The sequence below is a fragment of the Serinus canaria genome, chromosome 6 (genome assembly GCF_022539315.1).
Source record: "Serinus canaria isolate serCan28SL12 chromosome 6, serCan2020, whole genome shotgun sequence".
Classification (NCBI taxonomy): Eukaryota; Metazoa; Chordata; class Aves; order Passeriformes; family Fringillidae; genus Serinus; species Serinus canaria.
This window is the reverse complement of record NC_066320.1, coordinates 23,402,934-23,426,347: the sequence shown is the minus strand read 5'-3', so window position 1 is coordinate 23,426,347 and position 23,414 is coordinate 23,402,934. Positions and strand designations below refer to the sequence as shown.

General features: G+C 40.0%; 1 protein-coding gene across 1 annotated transcript in view; it reads left to right on the top strand.

Moving 5' to 3' along the window:
• STN1 (STN1 subunit of CST complex) overlaps window positions 1-23,414 on the top strand; it is a 41,840-nt gene that overhangs the window by 13,885 nt on the left and 4,541 nt on the right. The window contains exons 3-9 of the mRNA XM_030241343.2: window positions 4,095-4,190; window positions 8,269-8,340; window positions 10,090-10,251; window positions 11,485-11,596; window positions 12,352-12,514; window positions 19,208-19,330; window positions 19,874-19,946. Coding sequence (XP_030097203.2) covers window positions 4,095-4,190; window positions 8,269-8,340; window positions 10,090-10,251; window positions 11,485-11,596; window positions 12,352-12,514; window positions 19,208-19,330; window positions 19,874-19,946 — 801 coding nt within the window. The remainder of the gene's footprint in view (window positions 1-4,094; window positions 4,191-8,268; window positions 8,341-10,089; window positions 10,252-11,484; window positions 11,597-12,351; window positions 12,515-19,207; window positions 19,331-19,873; window positions 19,947-23,414) is intronic.

Sequence of the window (23,414 nt, the reverse complement as noted above, 5' to 3'; positions counted from 1 at the left end):
TGATTCATATATGACATTCTTCATATATTGGAACCAGGTTATTGTAAATTCTGGCCTCCATGCTGGACCTTGCCCCACAAGTGTCTGCTCTGCAGTGTGTCCTGCTGCTCTGCAGCGTCACCCATGTGAGCTTTGGCTGAGGCAACATAGCTCTGACCTTGAATTGCTGTTTTCACCACACAGGCTTTAAATAGACTGCAGTGTGTCTTCTGCTGTGGAAGGGTTCATTACTCCCAGCTGAAGCCTAACATGGTGCAAGATTATCAGGGAGGAACCCAGAGAACTTAGAATTAATGAGGAAAAACAATAAGCCCTAAGCAGAGTGTATGTCTTTGGTTTGGGTTTGATGTTTTGTTTGTGGTTTTTTATTTTTATTTTTTTCTGTCCACGGGGACTAAGTACCCCTGTTTGGCTCATTGAATATGCTTTGCTTTGTTATTCTTCTTCAGTTTTCTTTAACAGCAAGGATAGCAGCAATGCTATTTTTGGAGAAATGAAGGACTGGTGGGTTTTTTCCTCTTCTTGCAGCCATTTTTATGTACATAAGGACTTCGCAAATCACACATACCAGTCTGTCTGTCTGTCTATCTATCTGTCTATCTGTCTATCCCGTTTTTTTAACATGGTGAGAGATTTTGTCTTAAATCCATTGCAATAATTAGGCTACAGAGTGTTGTTGATGTTTGTCCTACAGCAAGTTTTATTGAGAGGCCTTTTAAAACTGTTATATAAATGTCTTCTAGTAGTACTGTTGTGGGAATTGCATCTGGTAAAAACTGTTCTTCATCAGTTACAGATATTTAAATTGTTTTCAAACAAAATACAGCATCATTCAATGCCAGCAGAATTGGATTGTAGTTTGGACTTGAACAGTAGAATTATTCTGAATATATTTTCACACATGTGAAAATATATTCAGAATAATTAACCTTATAAACCCCAACATTTAATGATAGTAGGAACAGTCCTAGAAAGTACAGTCCTTCTCTTCTTTTTGCCTCCAAAATACCTGAATTTCCCTTCTTACTTCTCTTCCTGTTCTTTTACTTAACTGAGTTGGCTTCTGCTTCAGGAACTTTTTCAGTTTTGTTATTACCTTTGGTTTTTATCTAAGATGATCCTAAGGAGGTGGTATCTGTCATGTCAAGATATCAGCCTTTACAGTTGGTACATTTGAGCTTCCCCTTCCTGTGCATCTGGCACACTGCACTCTGCTTGCTTGCAATCCTGCATCATTTTCTAAACCAAACTTCAAATAAAATGAAATTTTCTAGAACCAGCATCCTGAATTTTGTTCATTCTCCTTGTGCTATACATACACCAAACCAGACATTTTCCAGTGTATCTTATTTGTTGGCAACAAATGATAGCACAACAAAAACACTAAAATTAATACCTTTTGAGGAAGGAAGAATGTAGGTGTTTGTTGTCAATGCTTCCTGCCTTTAATGGGCTTTTAAAGACCAGCTGAAGCTAAGTATATGGTTGGCTATAAATCAGTCATTAAGTAATGGTAATTAAGAATGAATGAGTGCAAAACAAAAAGTTGTAACTAGGAAGAATGGAAAGAAACACAGTCTGAATATCAGGAAAAACATCCCTAGAATGACATCTGTTAGATCATGGCCTTCCCAGGAAAAAGGTGGGATGCCCTTCACTGGGATTGTTTATATTCTGACTGTACAGATTGCCAGGAATTTACTGTACAAAATGGTCTTGTATTGGCCCTGAGGAAATGGACTGAATGACCTAATGAGTTTTTTCTTTCCACTTTTAAGCATTAGGATTTGATGCCACAGTGACTAATCCCTTGAAACAACACAGAGGGAAGCAGTAAACCTGGCCAATTACTCTGCTGCTATAAATGGTGACAAGAAGGTTGGAAAACCTCCCAGATAAAAACAGCAATTGTGTTGTCTTAGCAGCCTTGCAATGAGAGTGGGTGTCAAACTCAGTTGTAACACATAATCACATCATGGAAATGAGCTTTTCTCAGAGTTATCATGCACCACTGCTTTGTGACAGCTTATCAACAAGGAAGGGAAGCTACAAATAGCATAAAAGGAAGTAATAATAATTAAAGGAATGGCAAACAGCACAATAATGCTGGTAGAGACATGACCAGCACTTGCCCTAGAAATCTGTGTATCTATAGCCCCCTGTAGCAGTGCTGTGGCTGTTGTGGTAATGGCATTTTGCTCTGTGTGATTACTGGGATATTAGGAACCTCACTGAATGTGTTTGTCCACAGCGTCAAATATTTAGTATATATTTATTGCTACCAATATGGAGTTAATTTGAACAAATAAACTGGAAGGAGGAGTAATTTACACCTTGAAGTCATCAAGTGCAGCAACTTTTAATAGCTTAAATATAATTTCATTCTTCAGATTAATTCAGGTCGTTTCTCTGAGAGTAAGGGTGGAGTTCTAGGTGAATTTACGGGGACAGAGAGAACCAGTTTTATTTGGTCTCTGTCATCTGCCAAAACTCAGCTTACTAACTGGGAAACAAACATAATAACATGTTGCTTGTTTGCATAATCAGGAGCTTGGAGTCTCTGCTCCACAGTCTTGCTCTAGACCAGAAACCAGCCCAGACCTTTTGCAGAGATGTTGTAAGATTCAGTGAATGACTACATACACTGGGAGCATCTCCACTGGGGGTTTCTGTAGCAGTGTTTATTTGTGCCCTGGTAAATGAAATGAGAGACGAGAGGACAGACCTGCTAAACATTCTCTATGCCAGACCTGACCAGTGACTGCAGATTAGTGTAGTCAGATCTGAGATGGTAGCCATAGATGCATCCTCAAAACACTGCAGTGGATTTTTATGAGCAGAATTTTTGCTTATTAGCTGCTTGGCTGATCACCTCTGATTTCTTCTGAAACTTTTGTGTTTTCTCTCTGTCTTGCGTGAAGAAAGTTAATTCCAGGCTCATTTAAGGCTGCTAGCTATGTAGGACAAGTTATTTTTGGATTTTGGATTTAGGGGTTTTTTTTATACAGAACATTTTTCTGACTCCCTTGCTGCTGTGTTTCCCTTTGTAAGAATAACACTTGCCACGGTGTATGGAGCCAAATGTTCCCTTCTGAGTCCCTCGAGTTATCTACTTTTCAGAAGACAGTTATTGAACATCCCAGATGGCTTATTTCAGTAAAGCAGCAGTATTTGAAAACTGAAGAAAACACATTCACTGAAAACTAGCCAGCTCAGGGTATATTTGGAGCTTATTGCCCTATTTTCCTCCTGCTGTTGGACTGTGAAGCCTCAATGTATGATGTTTACATTAGTGTTTGTTAACTACATTTGTCACTCTCTTGAAAGGGATTACAGAGCGAGGCAACCTCAGTGCTCTCAGAGTCCACTAGGCTGTGATTTCTCACTGTTTCCTGGACACGTTTCTAAGTGTTATTTAAGTTATCTTTATGGATGCACAAAAATAGCTTTGAAGGGATGTTTTTAGAACATGTGTTTTCAGAAACTCAAGTTCAGAATGCAGTCCACAATGACTGCAGGAGTGCGCTCTGCAGTCTGAGAGGGCTGTTGCTCTCCCCCTGCCCCCACAGCTCCTGTTCTTCTAGAAATGAAAGACAGAATTATGTTAGTTTTCCTTTCGGAGGCTCTGCCTTAATCAGGAACAGCTGCATTGTGAGAAGCTCAAACTGCTTCCTTTGTGTTCTATTATTTATTCTGAAGCCTTATGAAGATATAAAAAAAAAACCCAAACCAAACAACAAAGCAAAGCAAAACAAAAACCCAAATGAAACAACAAAACAAACAAAGAAAAAAACCCTAATGCTTGCAGCAAACAATCTGTTTTTCAGATCCAAATGTGCAGGAAAACAAGAGGTTAATAAGATTTTGACACTCTACAAAAGCAAGCTTTTGGTATCCTAAATACAGCTGATACTTTCTCCTCTTAGTGTCCCTAGTCTTCAGTGATACAGGGGATTTTTGCTGTGTAGGTGCTGTATAATTTAAGATTTATTAAATATGTAAGAAAATATGGTTTTTTTAATTGACAAGTGTGACTATGTAGGGTAGGGTGTTGAAAGAAATAGTTACATTAATCAAGCATGTTTTGTGTCTAGGTATATTCTTTTATAATGGACATCCAATAAGACAGGTGGATGTTGTTGGGATAGTGGTTCAAAAGAAGGAGCGAGATGCCTTTTATAATTATGGAGGTAAGGAAAATGTCTCTCTTCCTTCTTGTACCTATCAGCCTTTTCTCTTAGTTACTGTTAGAACTGAAAGGTGTCCCTATGTGGTCATTGTGTATTCTTGAAACAAATGTGCTCTTATCATAATATAATGTATATCTACAGCTGAGATTTCCTGGCAAATGTAGGGCAGCTACAGTTTATCGCCTCTTCAAAAATAGAGAATTAAGTAGTTAACACAGAGTAATTGATTCATGTGGGGTCATGTAGCAGATCCTAACTTTGGGTGTTGCTTTGTCACTGGACTCTGCCACCTTCCTCTCCTATTTGCAGTATCTTTGGTCAGCTGCAAACGTATTTAACAGTGCCCACAAATGTGAAATCATTCCTTCCATATTTGAACCTTAGAAATCCCTTCTGACTTTTTGTATGTCTTGTCATATCTTGGAGCTAACTTCTAATAGCAGTCAGGAGCTTGTTTATGTTTAGATGCACAAGAGTTTCAACAAATGAACTCAAGCATCATAGCGCCAGTTCTTGCCAACACCAGCTGGGAGTTGTCTCCTCTGTATTGCTTTTCCCAGTACTGGGTTTTATTAACATGGAAACATCTGATTGTCATTTTGTTCAGCTGTCTTTTACATCTGGAGAAAAAGCAGAGTGGAGCAGTGGTGATGTGGCAAGTTTCAAAAGGTGGGGGGAGGTCACCTCACAGTAGGAAGGGGGAGCCAAACGCAGAGATCCTATTGAAGCCCTTCTGGCCAGTGTCTTCCTCTGCCTTGGGTTTTCACCTGGTGGAGGTGAGTCACAGAGTGCCTGTCCTTCCAAGCTCCTCTGCTTGTAAAAGTGCAGTTCCCTGACCCTTGGGAGTACTGTGAAGATACAGCTGATGAATTAACCAGCTCCCAGGTACCCCAGCATCAGACTGCTGCAGGGTGGCATTGACTGCAAATGCATTTGTCTCTTCATGAGAATAGAGGAAGACAGAATCAAAATGACCAAGACAAAACCAGTTCTGTGGGTAAGGGTTTTCCATGCTGCTCTCATATCAGTTTAACAACTACACCTGTGGAAAATGTTTGACTAGGGCAGAAAGTAGAGGAAAAGAAATAAAAAGAAACTGCAGAGTAGTGGAATTAAGGCCTTAGATCAGCCGACCTTCAAGTGCAGCTCACTGTAAGCCTGGCTTCCTGCTGTCCTTTCACATCCAACTCCACTGTTTGTTCCAGCAGTTCCTGCTTTGAGTTTTCAGGCTACCTGCCAGGGTGCCCCTCCCCAGCCTGCCCTCCCTTTCAGGCAAGCCAACTCTGCCAGCACAAAACTGTAACTTCTTAGACAGTTTCCTGCTTGTAACTTCTTGCATCTCTCAGTTCAACAGACTCTGGTGAGTCACAGGGGTTGCATCAGTTGGAGTGCCACACACTGCTCAGGACTTGCTCACTTTCCATCTGCTTAAAAGTGACTTACAAAGCAATTCCCCCTTCCTACTTTCCCTCTGATAGGGAACTGAAATGTCTTTGTGTCCCTGCCTTGATCCTCCCCCCTCAATTCCTATTTGTCTGTTTCAGAATACACATCACTCACTTTAAAGAATCTTAGGTCCTCTGCTGAAAACTCTAGAGCCAGAACTGATGACAAAATTATAATTGTAAAAAAAAATGTTTACTCTTTCCTGGCTTAAAAAATAAAAATTGCGTGCTATGTAATATCTGATTTTGACACTGATTTGTTTGTTTCTTGCTATTATTATGATAAGTTAGGAGAATTATATCTAATTAAAACATAGCTTTGATCAAGCTCATTTTTACCTAGTGCACCTTTTTGGCCTCTTTTGTCCCCTTTCCTTTTTAACAAAACCAAACATCACATGTGGTTTTCTTTGTACTCTAAAACTAACTTTAAAAGCTAAAAGGCAGTTGACTTAAAATAAATAAAAAAATTCACCAGCATCTCAGTAGGTCCATGCAGGCCTGACAAGAGCCATACCCTTTTTGTCATAAAGAAATAAAAATTTAGACAATTATCTCATTTAGCAGGTAGCTTTGAGCTACCCCTCAAGTAATTAAGCAAGAATCAAAGAAACCAAAGCCAAACAAACAAAAAGAAGGAAAAATATCCCCAGCAAACAAAAAGTAAACCCACAAAAAAACCCAAATAAACAAAAGTTTAAACCTGAAGAGATGAGGAAGGGTGGCACAGGGAGCACAGGAAGTTTTCAAGAGCTTGTAGACCCCTTGTGCATTTAAAATAGATTAACATTCTCTTGTCTAATTAGAATACAATTGCAAGTTCTCATTTTTCTGTACTTCAGAAGTTACTTGTCTTTTTGCTCAAAGCTTTCATCTATGAAATTGCAAAACTTTGTTTCAGAGCCTTACTCTGCTACCAGCTTCCTTCTGTGGTCAAATACAGGTCAGTCTCTCCAGAACTCTGTTTTCAGCTGTTACATTGAGGAGAAGGAGTCTGGCCTCCTAATCCTTCAGTCTTGCTTGGTTTGTTTCCAAGCCCTTCTTAGGAAGCCTGTCTGTCTAGGTTGGTGCAAGCTGGAACATCTAGAAACTGTGGGGATGCAAGAGTGAAATGTTATCTGCTCTGCTTCTTGTTGCCATTGCTGGCTCGCATGCATGGCTTGGGCATGGCTTATGAGGGCTCTGCCTCCTCCTAAAATAGTTGTTGTCTGTCTGTACCAAGGAGAGGAAATCCTACCAGCAGATTGTTATCTGTGCTCTGGTACTAAATTAAAGCTCCTGAAATAGTTGCAGACACAGCAGCTCAGAACAGAGAGAGCACAGAGGAGCATACTTTTGTGATGGAATTTGGAATTGCCTGCATCTTATAAGTGCTGTAAGTTTGCTAATAGGAATGTGCAGCTAAACTGGTTGGAAACAGGAAGGCAAAACAATAATTTGAAATTAGACCCCCAAAGAGGGAGATTGTTTTAAAACATGTGAGACAATGCAAAGGTATTTTTCTTTGATGCCATGGTTCCCAGAGGAAATGACTGCAGGTATCAATCAGCACCATCATAGTAAACATTGCTGTTACTTTTTTAGTCATGGACCTGCTTTAAGGAGCAGAAGAAAATTGCAGGTTTCCATTTGTGAGGAGTGGAATCTCAGTCCTGGAGATGTTACATTCAAGAAGCAAGGTGCATTGGCTGGATGATCCTTGACAGACATTTAGTGTCTTTCTATTTAGAGTGTTTGTTGCACAGGCCATCTATATACAGTCCCTTGATTGACAGAAAATTGATCCTTCAGACAGATTTTAGTTTCCTTTGAGTTTTGTCTTTTCCTGCTGTCATTGACAATGCAGTGCCTGGAGCAGGAATCGTCAAACTGATTTTCATTGGTCACTGGCAGAACAGGAAGAACAGCTCCATGCTCAGGAGAAGCTGTTGAGCCTTTTCAGCAGAGGAAGTGGCATGCATGCCACCAGCATCTACATTCTAAATTGGGAATTCCTGGCTTAGAGCAGAACCACAAGCATGCATGTCTTCTGTCCTTCCTGCCTAGAGGAGCTGCCTTTCTGCTCCCTGGACATCATCTTATATTGGAAAGACCAACAGACTTTGAGCATAATATTGGCATGGAAACCAGTGCAGCTGCAGGTAGCTGCACTCCTGGTTTATTCACATGGTTGAATCCCCAAATGTTGAAGTGTTGTTTCATCACTGTAACAGTAACACTTCTGTAGTTTGTACCTGGTTTCTTTTTTCAATTTGTCTGACTTCAGCCTTCAAAACTGATTCTTCTCCTGACCTTGTCAGGAGAAGAAGAATAAGATAGAAATTCCTTAGTATCCAATATATATACTGAAGCCTCATAATTTAAATTAGTATAAGAGCTTTCTTTGAGAATATACCTGTTACTTTGCTTACTATGCACATAAGCACATCTGTTGCAGAACTACTTTCATGGCTGAAACAACTGTGGAATTATTTCAGATATGCAAGTAGAGTTTGGACACCTATTTTACCTTCCAAACCAGTTGGAATGAGATGTCCTTGGAAGTTATCTCCCGACATGTTTATGTATCTTCACTTCTGGGAACATGACTGCCTGCTTTTCTAGTCTGTAATGTTGCAATTCTTTTTTTGCAGTGGATGATAGTACTGGAGTTATAAATTGTGTCTGCTGGAAAAATCCCATGGTAGCAGAAACACCTTTATCAGGTATTTTATCAAATAAATAAGTCCTCTTTTGACTGTTTTTACTTTTGTCTGTCTTAAATAATTTAGTAAGTGATCAAACTTGCAGAAGAGCAAATACTGCCTGGGCCATTTGGGGAATTTTCTATTAGTTTTTGTGTTTTGTTCAAGGGTGATGCCAATAAAACCATTACATTATGTCCTGTCCCTGCCTTTTCCTTATTTGAGTAATATGATAGTCCAGTTCTATGCTGTGACATTGTTCAGAGAATTTGCCTGTTAAGGTTCTTTCTGTGACTTCATCTAGTAAGGAACTAGGCTGGAAATGTGCCACAACTTCTGTTTCCAAAGTCAGTCCATTGACCTGCCCTTGTGATTATGGTTTCAGGATTTATCCTTGCTTTGTTTGCATTCATATGCTCTTGCTCCTACAGACACTGTCAGCAGTGAACTTGAAAGTAGCTTCAAAAACAGTGGGAGGATGCCAGCAGTCTTTAACAATTTGGGCAAGTCCTAGATGTGCAGTAATTGTGCATTTGAAATTAATGTATTATTGCACTCAACTAACAGAACAGTGCACTAGTGTCTGGCTGTCTCTTTGCTTTTTCTCCTACTGTTTCTTGGAGATCAAAGTACAGAATTCTTTCTACTTTGGCTCTTCTTGGAAGCCCATGTAGTGGATTGACAACCCTAATATGGATCTGATCAAATCCTGCTGAAATAAATCTTACTGGTGTCATCTGCAGTGTTAGGAATGCATATTAATAGAATGGAGAAAGGAAAGCTTGATGTAAAAGTTAAAAACTCTGATGTCTGTGGAACAAGCCCATCTATACAGACAGATAATTCATACTTATATTTAACAATCCCATGACAGGTGGTACAAATGGTCCCAACTGGAATGTAGAAGGCAGCTCTCACTTTGGAGAGGTGATGATCTGGCACAGCTCTCAAAAAAAAAAAAAAAAAAAAAGAGAGAGACACGCAATCAAATCAGTTTTTTTGAGGAAGTTAAATAAGGAACTTAGATGCATTAAAAGGAATTGCATGATATACTGCTTGAAATAGAATGAGGACCAAGAGTGCTTTTCAGCCTTCTTTTCTTATTTTACATATACATTAGTAGTGCTTGGATGGATACTATGCTAAGAATTGCAATTAATTCATTTGTACCTGCTAAAGAAAGCTCTTAGGGGGCACAAGAAACTTTCTTCCAGCGTTTTGTAATTGTGATGAGGGGTACTTGGAGCAATAATCAGGTTTTAAGTTATGAAGGATTTACTGTCCTACAAAGCTGTGTTATGTAAATGTGATGTTCTGTCAAGTTGCATTCACCTCAATTTCATTCACCCCAGTGTAGACATCAAATTGCATCACATGAATGCTTTGGCCCCACCTCAGATGACTCATTCTTTTGTATAAAAAGTTCAGCTAACCTTTCTTTTCCCCTCTCATCCATCTTAGCATGAATGCATCAAAAAATGCCTAAATAATTTCAAATTTTTATTTCAATTTTGCAACCCATCTATGACATTTTCAGTGGTAAATCAGTATCTTCTCCCTTTTATGCTTCCCCCAGATGAACAATTTTAATAAGTATAACACAGTAAACTAATTTTGTCACTCAGAAGTTTTCCTACCCAGAACACATGGTGCCTGGCACCTTACCCTTTTTTAGTGATATGACTGCTGTGGTGCTTAGGTGGATGAATGCAAAAGGACAATTAATGCATTGGCTTTAGTGCCTGACTCCCTTTCCCTCACTTCTTGCAGGTCATCCAAGCACACCCAGCAGTCTCAGTGTGTTTGAACAGCTGAAGAAACTCCAAGAAACAGTGGGCCAGAAAACCAAGCTGGAGATTGGAGATGTTGTCAGGGTCAGAGGTCACATCCGAACCTATAGGCAACAAAGAGAAATTCAGGCTTCATGTTTTTGTGAGTGTTATGCATCTGTGATATATGTAACTAGGATGTCTGAATCTGTGAAAATATCTGAGCTGTATGTAATTAATTGAATATTTTCCACATTTTTTTTCTGGCATCTCATTTTTCTAAGGATTCTCATCTGTATATTTTTATTTCAATTGTAGCAGCATAAGGTTAGAAGACACACTATGTAATGTGTGAGATTAGACTGCCTGTAAACGAGGCATTCCTGGAAAAACTGTAAAAGCTGATTAGCATGCATACAAGAATACCACACAGACACTGTGGTTGGGTGTCTGCAAGAGTGACTTGCTCTTCAGATTTCTCTGTGTTGAAGTAGAGCAGCCACAGCCTGTGGGAAGGGAGCTGCTGACCTTCTGAGTCCCACTTCACCAAGGGTACTGAGGGCTTTGGAGAGGTGGCTGCTGTTTGCCACAGCAAATCCATTCCGTGGGCAAGCAGCAGCTTAGGGGCAGGGTCCCACTGAAGCCTGGCTTCTCCTCAGCTCCCTGGCTCTGCAGGATGAGGGAGAAGTGTTCCTCAGGCACAGATCTGCATGCAGGTGCTGCCTCTGTGTCTGACAGCTCTTGGAGCAGCAGGGCTCTGCAGCCCACAGCTCTGGGAGCTTCCAGTTACGTAACTTCTTCTCAGTTCCAGCTCTGTGCTGTTGTGTAAGAGGTTTTCTCCAGTGAGATCTTACAGAGATAATGCTAAAATAATTTCTTTAGTGAAGAAAATCCTGCCTTTTAAAAACCCTAAATAAGTCAGATAAAAAGTCTACGTTTTTCAGCTGTAGCTTAAGGTTGCAAGGGAGTTCAGCATCCATTTCCAGACAGAAGATTTATGAGTATATACAATCCATTCATAATACCAAAGAGAGCCATGCAATTCAAATAGCCTCTAAATGCTTTCACTTTGGCCCAAATAAAGCTCCTTACTATGTCTTAACTTCATTTAATGGATAAAGGCTGCTGAAAGGTAAAATAGAGATCATAAATTCTGGTTAAAAAAGTTGTCAGACAAAAGCATAATCTGTAATGCACCACAACAGGCCATTTTACCTCCTTGTAAACTGTAAAAGAAGGTTTGGCCTTTGTGGTTTGTTTTTATAAAAACCACAGTGAACAAATTTTGCCAATTTAATACTGGCTGTGAAGCTCTGTTGTGCTGCCTCAGGTTTTCATGCTTAAAAAATTGTGTGGGAGTCCTGGCCAGGTCTGCATGTTCTCATTGCCTTTCCAGATAAAGTGGATGATCCTGTGTGTGATGTGCAGATTTCGAGAATGCTGGAGCTCCCCTCTCTCTATAGAGAAGTTTATGATAAACCTTTCAAGAGGCCTGAGGAAATACAGAGGTAAATGCAGTATGCAGAACTGCTCTTGAGGCAAAGTATGGGATATTATGATTGTTTACTTGTTGTAATAACTCTGGAAAAAAATAGAACAGGACCTGACTGTGATTCAGCCTGCATTCATATACAGCAGCAGTGCTTTTCTCCCAAATAATTGGTGATATATACAGATGTATGTATCACCATGTACCTGTCCATAATCTTAGGAAAGAAATATAATGCTGACTAAAGTGAATATTAGGAAGGAATTAAAATACTGTGTACAGACCTCTTTCATCTAGTGAAAAAACGTGGGATTTAGAGCAAGATTTGGGAATGAGATCAGCAGAGAGGATGGAGATGTATCCTTGACTGATGTTGTTTTATGTGTGAGGTTAAAGAGCTATTCCACTGAAGTGCTCTCCTGCCCTTGTCTTTGTCAAATCACAAATACATAACCTCAATAAGCTGAGTCAAACACCCACTCCTGTACTCAGGTTCAGGGTAGCTGGATGCTTATTGGGAGGCCTGGTGCATGTTGTGTTGCTTCAGAGGCTGCAGATCTTAAATTCACAAAACCCTAACAGCAAATGATTGAAGAAGAAGAGTTGAAAGTTTATACTTCTAAAAATGATCTGTTTTAATTAAGGATTTAAATTCAAATTATTTAAGGACAGTAAAACATCCTTTGACCTTTGAAATCAGTCCAGTGGACGTATTTATGTAATTGTTCTAAAACACATTTCTTACCTTTTGACATGTTCTGTGTATCCTTGTAGTGGCCCAGAGGGTCAGAATTTCTCAATCCACATGCTGCATGAGAAAGTGCAAGGCTTTCTATTAGAAAACAAAATTCAGACCTTTTACCAGCAGGAGTTGGAGGCAGTTGATTCTCTGGTGTCTCTGATGGGTGTGCATCTACCCAGCCCCAGCTGTGAGGAGGTGAGTGAATCCACCTGTTCCAAGCTTTTAGTGGGGGGGGAGATAATACCATGTACTTTTTTAAAGCAAAAACAGATAAGAGACTGGTGTCTTCAGAGGATTTAAAAACTACTAGTGCTTGAGCTTTACACATAAATTATTTACAGAGCTTGAAGAAATCTTGTTACTTTCGACATATAAAACTGGGCTGGAAAAAGTAATGTAAGAACATTCTGTTATTAGGGGTAATCTTGTGTTAGGGCTGAGCAATCTTAGAGCCTGTAACAATCACTACTGTGTTTAGATTTGTAATTAGTAGCTGTGTCAGAAAAAGAGATCCCTTTAAGGTGCTTGAGTTTTTTGGGACAGAGGTTTGAGATCCTGGATCGAATCAGGAGAAGGGAGCACAAAATCTTTGTCTTGTTTCTCATTTGAAGTTCAATATATTAATAGAGAAGCAGCTTTCAAGAGGAGGTTATGATGAGTGGATGAATAGTGCTCCCTGCTACATGTTTCTCACATTGGAAGTCCCTAACTGTGAAAGGATGAGAAGGTGGGATTAAATTGAAATCAGTTTACAGGCAGTTGCATGTAACCAAATTATGAAGAAATTTTCCAATGAGTTAGTAACCTCTTGATCAGCTGCAGAATGGGAAACAGAACAACACTCATTTTGTAAAATGGCTTTATATTATTCTGTATTAGTTGGATAAATTACAAACCAGATTTTCAACTTGTATGAAGTGATAATTTTCTGCAAAGCTTACAGTTACATCTTTTATCATGAAAGCAGTGGCAGTTGGAACTTAAGCTGGAGTGTTGTGATTCATTTGTTTACTTTTTGGTTTTCTGTAGAGAAATAAATCCCTGGCAATCATTTTCACCCTGATTTTGAAGTGCACTGTAATGTTAAATGCTAAGTTATGTTGAATTCTAATGTTTGTTAAATTCTTAAAAAAAAAAAATAAAAAAAACCCCAAAACAAACAAACAAACAAAAAAAACCAAAAAACCACAATCTCTTGCAGATGAGGTCAAATACTAATGAAAAGTAGCTCTTTTCTTGTTGGCCTTGTTGAACTGCTGCTGATAGCTGTTCTTGATAGCTGCGTTGGGGTTTTTTGTTTGTTTTTTTCATTTAAGGCATTTTTTTCTGGTTTGCTTTAAAACAAACATGGATATTGGCACTAACAGGAGCTATTCTCATTTCAGACAGAAAAGTTTGCTAGTAGATTATCCAACATGGCACCTGGTACTTTCTAAACTAGCTGGAACAGTGTTAAAAGTTCCCAAACGCTTTATATTAAAGGAAGTAGTGGCCATTGTGTCCAATACTGGAAACTTAAATGCTTCAGCATTTATAGAAAGACCAAGATAAATAATTTACAAAGCCATTTAAAGTAGGAACTGGTGCAGAACAAACATAGAAAGACTGAAAAAATCCCCCAAGAAAACTCAACCCAAACAAAACTCCAACCAACCAAAAGAAAAACAACTCAAAAACCCCAATCCAAGAAAAATACTGTAGCATCAGTGTTGTTAGCAGTCATGAAGAGCTATCATAATGATTAGTAGTTGCTCCTGACCCTGATGCAAGGATGTGAGTATATGTCCCAGGAATTTGGGCCCACAGATGCTTATTTAGAAATTGCAGCTCTCCTTATTGTCCTTTACTATTAATTTCTTGCAAAGAAGGTTATCTGTTCTTGAATAAAAAAAGGACCTGCAGTTGTCAAGTGGCATGAATGCCTTAGGAGGAGCTCCTAGTAATGCTCTAGAAATGTATTTCCTTGTTCCTCTACTCCCTCTCTAGAAGGTGTCACCTTTCATAGTTGGCAAAGGGTCAAGTACCCAGTTCCTTTTCTATCCACAAAAGGAAGTGTAATAGATCTGATTTCTGTCCCTCTTCATTTCTTTTCTCTTCAATAGTCTTTTGTTTTGCACTGCCCTCAAACCAACAGGATAAAAGGTGCTGCTGATGTGGAACAATGTTATTTTGAGCCTATTTGGCAAGGCAGGAGCTGCAGAGCCAGCTCAGATAGTTAGGCCGTGCCTCAATAAACACACTTGTTCACTTCTTGCACTTTTCCTGGATGTAAAAGGATGGGTTATTTGGATGTGTAGGTAATTTTTTTATCTTGATTCCAGTGTTCTAGAGCACAAGTTGCTGTTAAACTATTTGTTTCCTTTCTCTTCCTTTCCCCCTTTCCCATTCATCTCTTTCCCAACTTTTAAAGTTCTTGCATGGTGTTCATCATAATGGAAGGGTGTCTCCCCATGGAATATTTTCTCCAGGGAGGTGATGAACTGCTGTGGAGTCACTGCAGTAGAGTTGAGCAGAGGGTGAAGTTGGAAGGAGTTAGCTGGGATAGTTTGAGGCAGCATCTCTGTGTTCCTTTTCAGCAGTACTGTGTAGCTGAGTCCTGTCCACATCCCATACGTGTCCTACAATAAATACCTCATTCCAGTCCTGATGCCTCCCTGGCAGTGCAGTCTTCTGTCTGTCTGGAATAAATTTCCCTCTAGCAGATGCATCTGACAGAACTGAAATAATTTCCTCTTCTCAGCCATATACTAGGGAAAGTTTAATTTTATAGTCTATGGATGATGAGGAAGAGAATTTAACTGCTTTTAAAAATAGTTAAAAATTAACAAAATTTTTATGAGTTTTAAAGCCATTGGAGCTTTAATTTGCATAACCAGTTCCCCATCTATCCCAAAGGTGCAGCCTTTTCCCTATCCCTTAAAACAAATGACTTGTGAGTCTGGAGGGGTGGGTACCAGAAGGAAGACTACAAGTAAAACAAGAAAAAGTAACTTTGTGCTTAGAGAACCTCCAGAGTGTACTTACTGGACTAAGGCAATTATGTTTGGCAAATGGACAAGCCTTTGGTTCCATTTTTAAAGAAAGGTACATCTTAAGTGGATCCATCCAATTGCTCAACTGAAATGCTTTAAACCAGCCAGTCCTGATTAATAATATTTCTGCCCTTCTGCCATGCATAGTGTGTGCTATTTTAGTGTTGCCATTCCAGTTTGTGCATGTCACTGCCTTGGACACGGAGCTTGAGTTGTGCTTTCCAGAGTGTGCTGTTTGTACTCCTCTTGATTTGAATGTTATCTCAAGGTCACCAACAAGAAGTAGTTAAAGCAGGAAGTTTTGCAGTGTTGCTCACACTGTCTGTGTCTACCCTGTTCATTGTACTGTAGGTGTAACACAGTTCACTGAAAGTTCTTGATGCAGGGTCTTTGTCTTTCTACTTCTCGAGGAAGTATCACCACTGCTTTCAACATTATTTAAATTTTTTTAAATCTTGTTTAAACATTTAAAATATTATTTTAAATATTGTTTGCTATAATAAGCTGCAAAGCTTGTTACAGGACTTCAGGACTGACACGTCCAGGATCACTATTACTAAAATTGTCACCTGCCTAAGCCTAGGATTAAACATTACATGAGAAAATGCAAAAGGTGATTCCCTGAGTAGAATCACATGTGTGGTTATACCAGGAAACTTTAACACCATCAGGGTGTGATTCATAATGAGTCAAAGTTTACATAGTTCCAGTGTTTTGAACAGACTCACTAATTCCTGTGCCACTTCATTTCTTTGAGCTATTATTGATTGTACAGAGAATTTGTCTTGTTTTAAAGATCTGAGAATAACTGGTTGCACAGCACCAGCCCACTAAACTGTGTGAAGCCTATCAGATGGAATATATTGATTAAAGTACTGACTTAATTGTGGATACATAGATTCTTCTGTAGGCTTTGCTACAGAGCCCTTGGCCATTCTTGGGAGTGAGGGTAATGATAGTAAAATTATTATTTAATAGCTGCTTCTGTGTCAGGTTACACACATACACACACATACAACATGTTTTACAAAAGAGATGACTGGTTCTTGAAAGCTCCTGTGTTTTGGATATACAGCTTAATTTATTTGAAAAGAACCTGATTTGGAAGAGAAGGGGAAGACCCTGCTGTTACTGCTTCAGAGAATCTGAAATGGTGCACCCTGAAACTAAGGCATGCCCAAGGGGGGCACTTTGCAAAAGGAGGTGTGAACATTGTGAGAGGTACTGGGGAGAAATACTACTGACTTGTGCATTTGCAGGATGAGATGCTGGAGTTGCTTTGGGTGAACCAAAAGAGCAGAATAAGCAATTTCAGACTGTTTTGACAAAGAAGCTGAATTGCTGCCTTACCCAGAGGAATGGAGAGGATGGAGAGGAGGAAGCATGTTCTAGAGCACACAAATTAAAAACACCAAATTTTTCCTGTCATTTTATGGTACTATCAAACACCAATAATACGTAATATTTTTGTATTAATAAATAGTATAGTATTACTAAAGTGGTTACTATTTTGGTTTTCAGAAACAGTCCTTCTGCCATGAAGCCCTTTTCCATGGATTCTGCAGCACATATGAGAGAGTGCTGATATGGAGCAGCTGCTTACTTATAATAAGGCCTCGCTGCTTTCACTCTGTCAATGCCTTGACTTGCATTCTTAGTGATTCTGTTTCAGTATCCATCCAGGCTGAGCTGTGTGTCAGTTCACACAGAGTCTGTTTTTAATTATCTCTCTTTTCTGACAGGATTTCAGTGGTAAGCCAAACGGAATAATCATTGTGCTTCTTTGGAAATATTTTTATCTTTTTTTCTCCCCAAATGTTTGCTTTCACATTAAAAATTGATCAGAGTCTTGAGTTGGTTGCTTTGCTAGCAATTTCTTACATTCTTGAGGATTTATTACTGCATTTGAGTGAGAGGCAAAGTCTCTTCATTTTACATATGGCTATGAGAAAATATTCTTCATTTTACATATGGCTGTGAGCAAATATTACTCTTCACTTAATCCTTCCTGCTGCAATTTATCTTTGTTTCTTCAGTTCATCAGAAGAGGCATAATGAAGATAAATACCTTAGTGGTATTAATGCTGTGACTGGAACAGTGTCCAGATGTATGGCCAAGTCTGTAATTAGAACAGAGTCTGTTGTTATCCAGATTGATGCTGTGATGGACAGGAGGACAGACAAGGTTCAGGCACTGAATCCTTCAGCCTGAAACAGAGGAAACTGAACTGAGAATAAGAGCCATTGTTCTGTGTTAATTATCTTCAAGTATTCAGCAATTCTTTTTACTGGTGATTTGAGAGGAAAAAGAGAGTTAGCTGTTGTGGGACAGAGAGAGAGATGTGATTATGGCCTTTTGAAATCCTGCGGGTTATCTGGCGGAACAGGAGGGAGAAACTTGTGACACATGCTAACACCAATATCCCTTTTGGATCTCAGAACTATTCCCAGTTAGGTACATCAGTTTCAGGCACTGTTGGAGTGTCACTTGAGAACTGCAAATGCATTGAATGAATGTTTTGTGAGAAGATCTTCTTCCTTTGCTCCTGTGGTGTCCGTTTTGCATATTCACGTACTTTCCAGTTCATGATGATTGCCTGCTTCACTCCCAAGGCTCTGAGCTGCTCCTGCTGAGTGAAGTAGGATATATGAGGTCTATATTTTTGTTCAGAACAGGGTGGGAGCATTTATGGTGATAGTTCAAGGAATGGCTTGGCAAATCTTGCTCTGGTTGCTCTGGTGTGTTTCTAGTTACCACATGGTTGTTTGTGGGAAGCAGTTTAGCTCCCTACTTAAAGAAAACAACAGGGAGCACAGTGTGCTCCCAACAGATGAGAAAACAGCAATTGGGGAACTGAAGCAGTCTGTGTAGATAAATGGGAGGTTGAAGGACACAGTAGGACAGCTGGAGATGGAGAAGAGTAAATCATAGACTTGTTCTTATCTACACATACTTTCCCTTCTCCACAACTAATTATTGCCTTCTACTTCCCTAGCTGTCATTCCACTCTCTTAGCTCTGCTCTATTTCCAAACAAACCCTGCTTTTCCCTGGTGTTTTTTTTTTCCCTCCCCTTCCTTCCTTCTACTCTGTTAGATGTGTCCCAAACACAGAACCCTGTGTTCTAAATAATTTCAGTTATGGACGTCCAGACACATTGTTCTCCTTTCACAGAAATTTAATTTCCCACCCTTAAAACTGAATCCTTTGTTTCCTTATTTTGTATGCTCATCTTAATTTATTGGATGCTCTTTATCCTTTTACTTCATTAGGCTGTGGAGAAGCTCCTGAGAGCATGACCAGAATGTTTGTAAAAATTTGGAAACAAAGGGGGCAAGAAACAAATACTGGTTTTGTCTGTTTTCTCCTTTCCCTGGAATCAGGAGATGGGAATCCAGTCCTCAGCCCTTGGATTCGTCCTGAATATCACCTTACAAAATATTGATACTCCTGCCTTCCTACCCTTATTACCAGGAAAACTGTGAAAGGGAACAAAGCTTGATTAACAAAAAAGTCACATGAACTGCAACCATCACAAGAATATTGCAAAAAAAGATTTCTTGGTACATCACCAAATAACTGCTAATCACAAAGAAGGCAGTTTAGAGATTGTGGTTCCTCAAGATTGGTACAAGCTTCTGGTGTTTGGGTTTTGTTAAAAGCTCAGCCATATTGATTATTTCATATATAACAGATATGATTTGTGAATTACTAAATGAAGAAAAATGTGTAACAAAATTCATGTTAAAGAGGATCTGAAGTAATTTTCTTCTTGAAAGTATCTGGAGCTTTTGCTGGTAACTTTGGTTGAGCTGAGATTTCTCACCATCTGCTTCATTCCTTTCTTTCCATCCAGGTGAAATCAGAAAGTAGCTCCAGTTCCAAAAAGATTCACGGTGTTTTTAAGGAAGCAATAAAGATGCTACAAGAAAAAGGAGTGGTTTTCCAGAAACCTAGCAGCTCCAAGGACTTATACTATGTAAGGCACTGAGCAGTGGTTGCAAACAAGTTCAGTGGTATGACTTTCATAATCAGCAAAAACAATAAAAATATTGCAGAAATAGTAGAAATGTTTCAGAAGGAGCAGCAGGACATCCAGGTGCTCTCAGTTTACTCAGAAGTATTTTCTGCAGCTTACTTCACAGCTGGTTGTACTGTGTATCACCCACTAAGTTGTTCTAAGTTGTGTCTGTGTTCACTGGGCTGCCAAACTGCTCTGATCCAGCTGAGCTCACTGAAACCTGGGGCCTGGGACACTTCTCCTTATCCAGCTGGGGTCAAGCTTGCTGTTCTGCTGAGGCAGTCACCCTCCTTTGGGTGAAAATTAGTTGTGTCATGTTCTTCACCTAACTCATGGATGCTGCTAATAGTAGTAAAAATATTGCCTGCAGATTTGATGTCCATTATTAGTCTTGGAGGTAGCATAAAATGCAGAGTGTAATTATGACAGTTTTAGCTTAGAATACACCGTGTCAGTGGATTGTTTTTCAAGAGCAAGGCCAGTTTCTTCTGTTTTCTTCAGGTGACTGACCATGATAAGGAGCTGTTTAAAGTGACCCTTGATGTGATTAAAGAAGACTGTCGAAAACCCAGGCGTAAGTAGCAGAGTGATCAAGCTCTGATGAGCTGGTGCTGATATACTGATGACAATATCTCCTCCTGCTGCTGGATTGGATATGCTGCCTGTCCTCACCCTCGAACTCGAGCTGTTGCTGGTGTAGCTAATCAGTACAGCTAAGAGCAGGAGTGCAGGGACAGCTTCCTGTGAGCATGGAGAGAGAAAGAGCAGGTGTGCCCAGCGGGAAGCAAACCTCTCCAATCTGAAATAAGCAGCCATTATCTTAGATCTGTATCTTTTGAGACTACTTGGATTTTGGAAGGAACCAAATGTAATGAAGTCAGGTCACCACCTAGCAGGTGTTGCTTTGCACTCTGAAGAAGTAGCAAATCTTGCTGGTTCAGTTTCTACAGGAGAGTTGACACAAAAGTGACCATGCAGAAAGGTGAAATCGCTGCCTCCTTTAAGTCAGCAATAAAACTTGCTTAAGTCAGTAGGATATTTTCTGGAGATTTTAAGCTTAGGTAGAGCTCAGATGGTATTTCTTTGTAGTTAAGGATTTCAGTCAAACAAAGTCTATTTCTTTTCAGATAAAGTGCCTCAGGTGGCTTCTGAGTTGTCCCTGTCCCTCAAACTACTGTGTGTTATTGCCAGAGTGATAACTTGTGCTTGACTTGAATGTGTTCTAATTACACAGGTACATTGTTACAGAGTGTCTTTCAGTTCATGGGATAGAATGTGTCAGCAGGGATCACTTGCTGCCTGAGTGCAGCTATTTGTGGGACAGAATGTGCTTTAGTACAGAATAAATGACTGACTGGAACATAAGGCATAAAATCTTATATTGCTCATATCCCTATACTATCATAACTACAATAGCACTTGTAGGACCTGGAGTATGATGGTTATCCTGCAGTGAAAAAAAGGCTAAGTGAGGCAAAATCAAGTTTGAGTTTTAACTGTCACTCTTAAGAAGTGGTAGAATTGTAGACAGGGCTTGGGAGAAGAGGTTACTACTGGGCATGCAGGTTAATATGGGCTTGTTTGCCTGAGGGTGTTTCAGTGCAACAAATTGCTGTATCACATTGTTTTATTGTCTTTTGTCCAATTAACAAACACAATTTCTCTAAGAGTCGTTCCTTTGCTCATTTTATACATCAGTTAGTTCTCCTAGTAACCTGCTTGTTTTAATTCTATGCCACTATCAAGGCCAGAACCTCTATACAGTTGACAGAGGCGCTGAGTGATTGCCTCCTATTTGTTCCCTTCTTGTGCATTGGCACACTGGCCAAGTACTCTGTGATCCATGGGAAGTTGGGAAGTTCTTTCGGTCAGGAAAGTCAACAGCAGAGAGTAATTTGTAGATCAGTCACAGAAAAGTCTTTGAAGAGTCCTGCGTCCTCAAAGCCATGTTTTCCATAATAAGCAGTTTAAAATTAGCAACTGTTTTACAAACCCTCTAGTTCTCCTTGAAGCTTTCCCCCTACTTAGTTTCCCGCTGCAAAGAGGACAATTTCCAGGTCAGTGTCCCTTTGCTGGTTTCCAGAAGGACCATTTCAATGTCCTGGTCATGGGCAGTAGAAGCAAAGCCAAGAAGCTTCGATCGAAACCAGCAGGCACGGCGGTGTTTGTTGTCTGGGGATGATGCAAGAGCGCGGAGCTGAGCGCGGCTGCCGGCCCCCCTCTGCTGGCGGGAGCTCCAGCGAGAAAACAGGGACATGGCCGTTCACCTCTAGGGCTTTTTTTTGTTTGTTGCAAGAAATTCCTACCCGTTTTCCTCCAAGAGTAACAGTAATCTTCCATGACAAGAGGGATGATTTATGATAAATCAAACTCTTCTCTCCAATGAGTTACTTCTCTGCCAGTTTTCCAGGCAACGCCTTGCCCCGTTGCTATAGTTGTGACACATTCCCAGGCCCAACCCAGCTGAAACTATTGTACAAATTTAAAAAAAAATCTTGCCAGCCTATTCAGAGCTGCACAAGCCCTGATCTGTAATGTGCCTACCTGACATCCTAGTCCTTGGCTCCACTTATAATTCCTGATCTTAAATGCACTCATGAGAGACCACCGTGGGTTCATCTAGAAACTTAATATAGCCAGATAGCACATTTTGACTCCAGACTGAACTGCAAAATGGATTTTGGTTTGTTTCTTTCTTTGTTTTACAAATTTGCTCTGTTTCTCTGTTTTATAAATTTTAGTCTTAGATCAGGCTAATGGTAGAGAGGACAAAAACCAGAACCACTTGAAGTTAAATTTAATATGTCAGAATGTACCCTGTGTGAGACATCTGCAGTGAGCAAATGGTAGTTCTAAAACTCTGTCCTCTCTGATGTTGGTTGTCCGGCAGGACAGTTAATCACAGCCTGGCTTCCTTCAGCTGCTGGATAAAAACAAGAACCCAGGATCTCATTGAAAGAGGAACAGGAATGTTTTGGGGTTACTTGATTATTGTACACACCTGCAGCTTTCCCAGAATGCTGTTTTCTACCAGCATCTAGGGGGAAAGTACACATTGTACTGTTACGTAACACTTGAGTCATTAATGTAATTCATTGAGATTTAAGTTACTCTGGATCAGGGAAGGGCAATTTGACCTTCCTATGACAAACCTATGACAAATGCAAAGGGCAGCTACCCATTTTGTTTGCAACAACAATCACTATGACTAGGTAGAGGCATTGTTCTGTTCTCTGCAGTTATCTCTCCCAGGGTAGTGGACATATTTTTGGCTCTTGGCCACAAAGGCCTTTTTATCATGCTGGATACTTCTGAGGAAGTATTTCAGCCTGATTCACAGCCTAATCAGAATCAGGCTGAACTGTTTATTTACTGCTATCTACCAGTGACTTCTCTCAGCAGGTTCTAAGGCAGCTCTGGGGCTCAGCAGATTCTAGAGTAGAAAATTAATTAAAGAAACAAAAACCAACAAAATACAGTGCCCTCCCTGGCCCATGGCAGTTTCTTAGTAGCCTTATCAAACTTGCCTTGCATCACGTGAGCTAAGGAGGCAGAAAATAATTTGTGCTGATAAATCTGATTTATGTCTGTTTTCCATTGTCAGCTGCTGTGGAGAAATATGCTGTGGAATTCAGCACTTGGGGGACTGGGAGCTTGCAGCACTGATGATTAGTGGAGGAAATTATGACTGGGACAGCTTCAAACAATGCCCCACCTGGCACAGAATAGATGTGTGCAGCCATGAAGGACCTCTGTGCTTGCCCCTACCAAAGGGGGTTATTTTAAACTTCTGTTCTCTTGCACATTGTAGGGCTAATTCCACTTAAAAGGAGATAAAATCTGATACTGATGGTTCCATGACTTTCTACTCCCATAATCGTACGGGTGGTCTGCAGGGCAGGGATGAGATAGCATTGCGAAGTGAACGCAGTTGCAGTGCAGCAATTTTTCCACAAGATGCCAGCGTCGGGCCAGCGGTTACAGGCCCTGGCCACGCACCTCCCTGTTGTGCTTGAGGGCTGTGAAGTTGGGTCTCAGAAAA